Genomic DNA, 11,055 nt, shown 5'->3' with positions numbered 1-11,055 from the left:
TGACTCCTTTAAAATACGTAATCTGCACAAAAGTCAAGCTGCAGTTTACATAGTGGATATCTCATTTCACAATCAATTGTCACACACACAGTAGCGGTGTGTGTTCTTGAAAATTTGACTTTATCCTGTATAGGAAGGGGCGATGGATGATGGCTCGGACGATGATGGGGAAAGTGGAGAGGAAGGAGCAGAAGATCCAAACAGCGCCCCCCACACGGGCTTCCTCTCCTCCACGTGGTCGTTCATCATAACCTTCTTCATGTCACTCATCCCAGAGGGGCCGCCAAACGCTGCTAACTGAACCCCGAGCCGAACCACAGTCCTCCACAGGAGCACATTCTTTCTCAAGAGGTGGACGAATATCCCACCTGTTTAGGGAAACTGTTTCTGTTGCAATGCAGTGTTATAGTTTCCTACTTGTCTACTACTACGTATCAAAGACTTTGAGCCAAAACACAAATGACTGATTTAAGCTGGAAAGAGAAAGATGGTCTCTTCATGTGGAGTTTTTTTTGTTTCTTTGTTTGCACAAAGACAAAACTAACACCAACTTTAGTTCAACTGCTATATACAAGGATTGCTAGTGATGCCTTGTAAACATAGTCAAAACAATAAGTGTCTGCCAATGCATTGTTTCTGTATTTTTACAAAATAGGGACAGCAGGCGCAGTTAAAAATAATTACAACACTAATTGTGTTTAACAACCTGAAGCTTATTTCCTTTCTTTGTAAGCAGCTGCAATATTTGTTAAAATAGTTTTGTTTGAATTTTACTGTTTGTTTTTTGTAATGGTGATTGTATCCAAATAAGACATTTTAAAAGGGCCACTTCAGTCCAAAAGCCGAGATTCAGCGTATACATAATCCTGAATCATGTAGTGTGTGATAACTTACATGAGTGATTTTGGCCTGAGAGTTCAAAGAATGTGTCTGAACACATTGTGGACTGTGTTGAAGTGTGCCCCAGAGGGATGTTGGCTGACAGAAGTGTGAAACAATGTACCACTAATTCTCTCACAGCCCGAAAGAACTGAGCAAGGTAGATGAATTTATCTTCCACCATTAATGGAATATCAAACGGGACGGATGCTGTTGAAGATTTAAGTCACGTGGCATCCAGCGGACAAGAGACGCTTTGAAACTTCCTACTGTTAAATAAAGCACTGCCTCAATTCAGAGTTAAAGTAGGAAAAAAAAACTTGTGAAAATGGCTGCTGCTGTTACTTGTTGTGTACCAATAATAATGTTCATGTTTATTAAACCTTCATTCATGGTAATGTGGTCATGTGGTTTCAGATAAGTAACCGTGATACTGTGTTTTTCTTCTTGAAAAAGCATACACAACATGGATGTGTAGGAAAAAAATAGAGTCAAATACTGAATTTTCTTAAATTGATGACTTTATGGAATCAGCCTTCAGCTGCAGCAACCTCTGGTCTGGAAGCCGGGGCTGAAGCCTACATGCTGCTCAGAAGTGATGAGCAATAAAGAGCATCAGATTAAGTGGATATGATTACAACAGTCATACTAAACCATGCAAGTGAAATTTTGGTCATAATTAAATGTCCTTGGAATTGTTACAAGGTACCTGGACCTTATTACATACTGTTACCAATATAAGCTTAATTACATGCAGGAATAATGAAAGTCGTCACTCTCTGACCAATATTATTCCCCTTGTTGTATGAACCAGGCCCAAAGATCAGTCAATACTAATTCTGTGCCCTAATTTAAAGCCTGTCAGGTAATGTTTAAAGGCTCTGCACATCACTTCCTGCCTGCAGTACTCGGCTGTGGTATGTAAGATAGATCTCTGCTGCCACCTTTTGTCTTAAATATAAAAAACACCCCCAGGCCTGTTACGAATGGATGATTTTAGGGCTGATACCAATATATACATTTAAGAGTTTAGGGTAGTAGGGGATTTTACAGTTGAAAGATACATTTGTAAATTAAGTGCTGATAAGTGGCATTTGTTTTGTATTTGTATTTGTATTGTATCTGTATTTTAATGTCTTTTTACCTATTGGCCAACATCTGACAGATCCACATCCCTTGCGACTGTATCATTAGATTATTGTTACTCCTTCATTAAAGCTTAAGTAGGTAACTTATATAAAAAATAACTTTTGACAGTTGTACAGTACGTTTACATCTTCATGTTTTGTGTGCAAAAATCTTAATTTTTAAAGTAACTAGTATAGCTGTCAAATAATTGTACATAAAAGTACAAACAATATTTCCTTCTGAACTGTAGTGGAGTATAAAGTGGCATGAATATCTCAAATTTGTACTTAAGTAAAGTTCTTCAGTAAATGTACTTGGTGACGTTCCACCACTGACTAATGAATTGGTCCTGCTTAAGTTTGACTGTACAGAATACATTCACAAGTATACTGTGAGTAACTATAAACATAACTTATAGATTGGGCCTTTAAGATGGAAAAAGAAATCTCAGTGTGATGGGAATCCACATTTCATTTGAGATGTGGAAGGTGGTGAAAGGGTGACACTTTTCACTTCAAGTGTTACTTTATCACCACTTGAGAACATTACCACACAAAGACAGAAAAAAGTTACCATGTATTCACTTTATTGCTTTGCACCAATCTGCAATGACAGAGAAGTCATCAGTCAAACTAACAGAATGCTATGTGCTTCACTGATGAGTCTGTACATCAGAACAAATGCATTTTTACTTAGTGATGTTGGAGTGATGGAGGCTAAAATCTCAACCTCTTTGCTGACAAAGTTTATCCACCTCTAAAACACACACACACATATATATATATTTATATTGGAACTGATGTCATGTGAAAATAGCGTATTTTTCATCAAAATAAACAATATTATTACGTAATTATAAGTACTTCGTAGATGTTCACTATATTGTGATGATTCCACTGATCAGACAACTCACATTTTTATATCAAATATATGTGTAGGGAAATTATTGTGACTGAATTCAAACTTAAGATTTTGTTAGAAAATAGATGTCATATTTCATTTTCGATGTTGACGATACAACAATTTGACATTCACTTATTCAAAAAAAAAAAAACAGTACCTTAATATAGATTACAGAGCTTTTCTGTTGTGAGCAAATACTAGAGCTGTGACAGTAGACCACACACAGGAACAGTATTCAGAGTTACATTTGCAAATGGAAGATAAACTGAGTAACATCGTTTTGAGTCAGCGGCTCAGGCTACGACTTTCACACAGACGTGGAATAACACTACGACAGACATAAGCCTCTGCAAATGAGTCATGTACTGGTTCACTCCTGTAAAGTAATGACGGGTCTGTCTTTGGCGCGCGCGTGTGTGTGTGTGTGTGTGTGTGTGTGTACCTGTACATCTGTTCTGAACACTTACATTATCAGTACAAGACTTGCACATAAAAAGCTTCGACAAGGCACGTAAGCTTTTGTCCGTATAGTCACTGCAGCTACACACAGACGGAGCCGATGAAACGGACACAGAAAATCATTTCACAAATTATTCTTTGCCTGAATATTAGCTAGGTTCATGAGTCCATACATTGCACAGTATGGGGATACTTATTGCTAAAACAGGACTGCACAAAATAAAAACAACTTCATATAATATAATAGTTTTTACATTTACTGTAGAAATATTTTGCATAAAATGATTTGCAACGCTAAACATACCAAATTATCTTTACACCACACACACTATTACCGACAATAATACAGACTGTATAAAAACAGGTGCAACTAACTGGTGTCACGAATATTCTCTTTTTTATTTTGCACCTTATTATATTTTATGATTTACAGCATTTAATAAAATACTTGTGATACCAGTGATGAAAGGAATACAGTAAGAAAATATCAAGTGCCCACAGTCAGAAATCCTTCAAGATTCCTGAGTTGTTTAACTGACATTTGAACAACAGCTCTATAGATAGGGTGGGAGGAGAAGTAACCTTTTGATTAATACTCTATAATCCATTTTAAGTAAGAAACTATACTGGCAAAGTGCTTTCTGTACAGTACAGACTTCATATGGCCTCTGAAGCAGGTTTTCTATAATGGTATGAATGAAAAGAAAACAGTATACATACATACATACATAATGACATTTCTATATCACATACAATATGAACAGTGAGGTTTACAGTGAAAACAACTGACCAACTTATGAGCAGCAATATCAATACTGAGTGTTCCCCTGCAGACAGCAGAGATGATTTGTTGAGCAAATTGTACAAAGATGTATGTAGTAATAGTGTAGTAGTAGTAGTAGTAAAAGTAGTAGTATCTGAATGTACCTCTGTTTTGGTTTGTGTCATTTATTGTGCCAGACTTATGATCATCTGGCAGTGACAGTACCTGCATGGCGTTAGTCAGTTTTATGAAGCCGGCGTAGTTAGGTGAAAGGTCTAAATCGGACCTAAAATACATGGAAACAAACAGTGCATGACAGCTCAGGTTGCACAAGCTACAAAAAGGACCCAAAATGTACAGTACTGTGACCAGCTAAAACAATAACAGTAAAATTGAAATTAAAATGTACAGTGGGTTAAAAAGTAAAATGAATTCACACTGTCCAAGATCCCCACCAGTGAGGCCCGTTCCTTTGGCATCTGTGGTTTTATTGGTTGACAAATTGCTAGATTGAGAGAGTTCCTAAACTGTGAGCGTCGGTGGGCAGTAACAGCAGAAATCCTTCATTCGTCGGAGAATGTGCGCTCAACAGTGCATCACTGCAGCCATTCTTACATGTGCTGCACACTTCATGACTCAAGTGGAGTAGGGCTCACAGCCCTGGGGGAGCTCGCCTGCTGCCCTGAAGAAGGGAACGCTGCAGGCAGGTTGTGCTGCTCCAGTTCTATGCCCCCTTTGCCACTAAGATGGTGCTTGTTTAGTGGGGGAAAGTGTTGCATGGGAGAAGGTATCAGGGGGCTAAGGGGGGCCTCCCTTTATCACAGGAAGGTCTCGGAAGTGGAACCCCCTCCTGGTGTTTCTGGGCTGACGTCGACTCTAACGCAGGCCACCTTCTCCTGGCTGTTGTACAGAGACGAGGGAGATGAGAGACAAGGTGAGCGCCTGTGCAATGGATGGTGGTGCTGAAGGTGGAGAGCAACTGAGCATGGGAGGTTCAGTCAGGCAGAGGAGTGCTAGTGCTCAACTTAGAACAAGATTTTACCACCTACAGTACACCTTGTTGATGACAGTGCTTATGTGAGCACTGTGTTAAAATATGCAGCTCATAATTATGACAATTCTAGATGAAATTTGTCAACTTATGTTAATTTTTTTTTCCTTATACAGACAAACTAGTGTCATAAATAACATTTTCTTGTCAACGTTCTCAAATTAACACCTTAAGGTGCTAAAGTAGACAGGAATGAATCCTTGGCTCATACATAATTAGACTGATTCCTAAGTTTTTTATTTTCTATGGACAACTACTCAGTTATATTAATTAATCTTTTAATTTATATTTTCTTCACATTTGCTTGAAATATTAAACTAATCCCCTACCTTCCAGGCAGCAATACACGTTTATTTAACTACAGTATTAAAATAGTTTTGAAACTAGTTAAAGACTAACATTAATCCATCTTTTATTGTCAACATTATATGGTCGTATTGAAGTAATGCAGTTGGGAGCAGGGACTCTGGAAAACTCCAGGAGAAGGCATAGCTACCTTTCGCTACGCTTCACAGGTTGGGCACATGACTCTGCACTCGAGTTCACTGCTTTCCACGCTGCGGTTTTGGCCATTTCATCAGAGATATTTACAACCAAGGGGTCAGAATCAGAACTACATGCCAAAATGCAAACACACAAACACACACACAAACATTAACAGAAACACAAAGAGAAGACAGGCAAGTAGACATCAAATCAGCAGGACAGGTTCAGTGCAGGACAGTTGAAACAAGCAGACACAAACATGCATATAAATCAGAGATTAAAACAAATTAACAGCACAAAATGGCTGACCAGACAGTATGTTCCATGTTAACATGGAGTAAGAAATGTAGGCCTTTTGCATTGGAAGCAAAAGGGATTTGTCATGAGTTGATTTTGTACACATTAGTTGACATGGATAAGATTATTTCAACAAGACAAACATTTTTATCACAGACCATTTACCCTTAAAATAAAAAAAGAGAACACAACAACACACAAAGCAGTGTGTTTTAAAGCCAGTGTTTGTTTTTTTTTCTTTTTAAATAGTTTGGGACTGACAGTTTGGGCCATGCGCTAACTGTCTCAGTATCAGTGAGCAGGGTTAGAACACAGCCATGTGGGTCAGATGTTTTGCATCAGACACACAGCCCTGCTACCTCGTCTTCCATTGGGAGGCTGTGGGTCACTAGTCCTATTCTGTATGATCTGTTCAAGATGGACATAATAACACACAGCTGACTACCAGTGTCAGAATTCCACCATTCCAAGTTGTACATGACAACATGACGCATCAGAAAATGTTATTATTTACAAGCGATGAACTATAACTACATTCTTTTATTAGTTCTTTTTAAAGTTTCTGGTTGGTTTCCTGGATCACATCAGCCAGAAAGATTAGGAAGTCAAATCTTTTAGGAACTATTTATATTGGGTGTAGTCCATAAAAGCATTTAAGTCATGATAAAAATATATTTTGAGTCAGATGATAAAAAAATATACATATTAACTAAAGATTGAGATTTTTTATTGAGATACACTGTATCACTGATATGCCTTTGTAATAAAAAAGCTTCTTCATCTTGGAATTGGACAAAGTGTGTGCCACTCACCTCCCTGAGAGTGTTTTCACTGGGATGTTGAGCAGGTTTGAGTCTTCAAAGCTGACCTTCAGTTCCATCTCGTCTTCGTGTTGAAGTATGGACTGTGCTTCCTGAATCAAAACAGTGTTGGAAACCTAAATTACAAAACAGCTGTGACTGCAGTGAGGCATCACACTGGCGAAACACTGGTATGGGCCATTTTCATATGTTCTTATGTACTTTATTTTTCATAGCTGACTCTTTAGGCTGGATCTTTATGGTTTATCATTTTTACATTTCCTTATGGTCACACATAGCATAAACATTTTCCTGTGGTGTTTTAAAACGAACTCTCAAAGGTACAGTGTCCCTTCTCCTTTACATAGAAATGCTCGAATGGCCATGATACCTGTACAGTATCCAGATTACAAAGATCTATTACAAGTCTGGCCATCTCCATATCTGTTTTTTTACGATCCAGTAGGAATGTGATTAACACCCACTGTTTATACACCCAGACCTTCCACTTGTACTGTAGCATTATCACACTGACCTGATATCTAAGTCACCAGACTGAGAATGATATGATTGGTGAAGCTCTAGCATCTTTGTTTACTCTAACTCAGATAGAGTAATATTTTTGTAATATTACGGTGTGTGTGTGGATGTGTGTGTGTGGATGTGTTGTTCAGTGTGGGACTGTAAGTACAAAAGGCACTACAGTATTTTTGAACATTAACTGACACAGCACACAGATGCATTCAAAACAAATCAGAGCAATTTTGTTATATTGTAAGTTTGAAGATTCCATAAAAAACTGTTTGCTTGGTTATGTAACTAAAGACAAAGTCTTAATTTGTTTAATTAATTTGTGATTTTCTCCAATTTGAAAGTTTGTGTTTCTTTCTTTTGAAGTATAGAAACACTTAACATGAGCAGGCTGTTGTAATTACAGTTTGATTTGCGTGTGTTATTTTTTTATTTTATTTTTTTGGGCTTTTATTGCCTTTATTATAGTGACAGCTGGAGAGAGACAGGAAAGGGGGGCAGAGAGAGAGGGGATGACACGCAGCAAAGGGCCGCAGGTCGGATTCGAACCCTGGGCCGCTGCAGCAAGGACTCATCCTCGGTACATGGGTCGCCAGCTCTACCAACTGAGCTAACTGGGCACCCGCTGCGTGTGTTATTTTACTTGTAAAAATGTTTTACCAGCTTTTGGCGTGCTTTCTTTTTCTTGTCATCCTCTTTCTTTTTCTTGCTTTCTGGCATTAGGTCATCCAGCCAGCTCAGCTCTCTCTTGGTGAAGAAAAAGTCTAGAAGCTTCCGGATGAAGACCAGTGCCAGAACCTGGAGAAACATTGACAAGGAATCTATTATTACAGATTTAACATAAAAAATAAATCAAAGTATAGTAGAACAGGATTTAATGCCCATTATACTTACTTTAATTTCTTATTCTTACACACTTATTTTAGTTTTGTCTGAGCTGTTTTGTTCCATGTTGTATATGAAAAATCCAATAAATATATTCAACGCATTCCACTGTGTTATGAGTTATCTTGAATGGATGAGGCTGCATCTTTGTCTTTAACATATCCTGCAAATATGAAGTGACAAAATATGCGACAGTCTTTAAGGTTTCGGGTCATTACCATCATGGGAAACACAACAGCTGCTGCAGAGGCCTTGATGACCCAGAGCAGCACCAAACAGGTGAGCTGCACAAGGGTGAAGATGTGGACCTTCCACAGCGGTACATAGCGCAGATAGATGAGATCAGACTGGTGCTTGGCAGGCATGCCGAACAGCTTGATTCTGTCAAAGAACTACAGAGAAAATGAGAGGGAAGAGGCTCAGCGTGAGAGCGATAAGAAAATGCACATAAAAATGGCTGGAAGGACACATTTAACGATCAAAGGTTTGGAACTACAAGGGGCAGATTTATCTTTACTTTACGTAACAGCTCATGACTGCAGTTCTGTTCTGAATAAAAGAGCAGATTTATCTTCAAAGACCAGCAGAGTAGAGTCTTACTTGAATGCCTTTGAGGGAGGAGACACCCATGTAGAGAAATACGCCATACAGGACTGGCATAGGAATAAACTGTGAAGAGCAGAATTAAAGTGACAGAGTATAACAACAGTATTTAAGAGTCAACTTAGTAAACCAGGTCAAATTAAGAAAACCCAAAAGGGAAAACATGTGCAAAGTGAGTTATCTGTTAAATATGTTGGCTACTTAGATGAACTTCTCATTTAGGGTGCAAATTTGAGACCAGTGAGGATGTCATTAATTATTCCAGCATTTCCCGTATCTCACCTTGAGCGCTGAGGTCATGAAAACAGAACAACCCATGAGGACAAAGATCATGAATCCAGTGACCCGCTGCTCCCGGATGCCCAGGAACTTGGGCTGCTCTCCCGGAGCTGAGCAGCCAGATTCCACCTTCAGGCTGTTAACGTGGGAGATGGAGAGGACGGTTGCAGCCACGAACCAGGGCAGGCCCATGATGGAGCACACACCCAGCATGATTGCCACTATCAGCAAGTCCAGGTGATAGCCACAGCCTTTCTGTAGCATACACAAGGAGACAAGAGACAGCAAGTAAGTTTGAGAGCAAGCCGAGCAGTAGCAAGAAATAAAGATTCAGGAGCGTAATCTTTAGATTATTTAGTTTGCTGATCCATACTTGGAATTTTCAAGGTGGACTGCATTTATTTTTAAAATAGTAGCGCTGTAGAACCCTGAGGTTTAAAAATACATAAGAAACTAAAAGAGATTATGGTTAAAGCATTTCTGTGAGATGAACACAGCAGAACAACACAAGAGAATATGTTTGCCTAAACCATAATTAAGGATGACAGAAATGCAGAGAGAGTACTGGGGAGAGATGAATGAGTGTAGAAGGAGCAAAGAAGTGAGTGTCGGAATTGAAAGAGAGCCAGCTGGAGGTGGAACAAATGAGCAACAATAAATACATTAATAATAACAAGAGATTGGTGACACAGAAACAGAGTTTAGTTTAAAACTTTTTGCCTATTATGTTTTATTGAAAAAAATCTGTGTAGGTTGAATGTCGGGGCTGCAGTGAAACTCAACAGCAAGTTCAATTCTAAAAACAACTGCAATACAGTTTAAATCCTGTTAAAGTTACGTGACAGCATTTAGGATAAAACCAATTTCCAGGAAGCCCATTTAGATTCTGCAGAACCACTTAAATTTGTTTAAACATCAGCAAAAATTCAAAAGATTATTTAAGAATATGTTTGGAATGATTTTGAATTTATGAATTTAGTGATCTTTGCCTGATTAGTCTTTGATGCTGGACAGCTACAGTTCACACTGCTGAATAATAAAGAAGGGATAGACACCACAGGCAAAAATAGAAAAGGATCAAAGACACTATAAGACTGCAACATGCACAGGTCTGAACCTTGAGCTTGTGCTCCTTGCGGTTGATGATGACTGCAGTGATCTGCTGGTCCATAAAGATGAGGATGGTGCAGAGCAGGGCAGGAAGTGCCGCCACCAGCAGCGTCCACCAGGGATTTTCTCCTAACGGGTCCATCAGCCAGCCTCGGTTCTTTGAAGTTGGCTGCAGGGAAAAGGCAGGGATGGGTTACATTTAGTATATTAAATATTAAATTATTATTTGATTTTCAAAGTACTACATTTAGACGCTTGCTTACAAAAGAATAACCTTACAGTGGATGTAATTATGTGTGATGTCACCATATAATTTGAACATGCATGTATAAAGAAAGGACACGCTGGAATAGATGCCTACCTCAAAACGGTCAGGGACATTTAGTTTAGGAGAGGGGATCCCCATTAGATAGTCCACCAACACCATGACCATGATGGTTATAAACACAGCGAAGTCGCTGATAGTGGATCGCACCTACAAAGCATAAAACGTGCACACACAGAAGCAAAACAATTCTATTTAGTTATTTAGGCAGCTGACTGAGCATGTCTGTTACACACACACACACACACACACACACACACACAGCTTTGTCTTTACACAAAATAGAAGCTGCTGAAATACAACCAGTCTTTTACTTCAGGTCACTGCAGATCCACCACAGTAATAATTACATTTGTGTCAACAGTAAAAGCATAACAATTCAGACAACACCAGCACCTGCCTACACAGAACACCAAGTGATAACAGACAGCTGGTACTGTGTGGGAGGATGCATGAAGATCTTTTCTTTCTGTACATGAGTCTGCATACTAATGACTGATGCAACGTAAACATTTACATAGTTTGAGAAGCTCTCAGCTAGATTGCGCACAAAGAC

At 38.8% G+C, this 11,055-nt stretch overlaps 2 protein-coding genes across 10 annotated transcripts in view; one reads left to right on the top strand and one right to left on the bottom strand.

Moving 5' to 3' along the window:
* LOC118342975 (homocysteine-responsive endoplasmic reticulum-resident ubiquitin-like domain member 2 protein) overlaps positions 1-1,277 on the top strand; it is a 7,610-nt gene extending 6,333 nt beyond the window's left edge. Inside the window, exon 9 of the mRNA XM_035681680.1 lies at positions 134-1,277. Coding sequence (XP_035537573.1) covers positions 134-301 — 168 coding nt within the window. The 3' untranslated portion in view covers positions 302-1,277. The remainder of the gene's footprint in view (positions 1-133) is intronic.
* A 1,299-nt stretch (positions 1,278-2,576) lies between these two features.
* The window catches only part of LOC118342415 (sodium bicarbonate cotransporter 3-like), a 42,338-nt gene continuing 33,859 nt past the window's right edge, over positions 2,577-11,055 (bottom strand). For 7 of the 9 annotated variants that reach the window (XM_035680941.1, XM_035680943.1, XM_035680945.1 and 4 more), the window contains 9 exons: positions 10,536-10,649; positions 10,182-10,343; positions 9,068-9,319; positions 8,783-8,851; positions 8,401-8,574; positions 7,958-8,095; positions 6,779-6,879; positions 5,680-5,796; positions 2,577-5,032 (listed from right to left, as the gene is read on the bottom strand). In XM_035680941.1, the coding sequence (XP_035536834.1) occupies positions 4,951-5,032; positions 5,680-5,796; positions 6,779-6,879; positions 7,958-8,095; positions 8,401-8,574; positions 8,783-8,851; positions 9,068-9,319; positions 10,182-10,343; positions 10,536-10,649 (1,209 nt within the window). In that variant the 3' untranslated portion in view covers positions 2,577-4,950. Of the gene's footprint in view, positions 5,033-5,679; positions 5,797-6,325; positions 6,375-6,778; positions 6,880-7,957; positions 8,096-8,400; positions 8,575-8,782; positions 8,852-9,067; positions 9,320-10,181; positions 10,344-10,535; positions 10,650-11,055 lie in introns of all 9 variants that reach the window. The other 2 variants (XM_035680947.1, XM_035680946.1) reach the window with 2 other exon arrangements.

This window comes from Morone saxatilis, unplaced genomic scaffold (genome assembly GCF_004916995.1).
Source record: "Morone saxatilis isolate NCDOM2014 unplaced genomic scaffold, NCSU_SB_2.0 Contig9, whole genome shotgun sequence".
In the NCBI taxonomy this organism is placed as follows: Eukaryota; Metazoa; Chordata; class Actinopteri; family Moronidae; genus Morone; species Morone saxatilis.
Note: the sequence above shows the minus strand (reverse complement) of the source record. Positions and strands in the feature narration are given on the sequence as shown.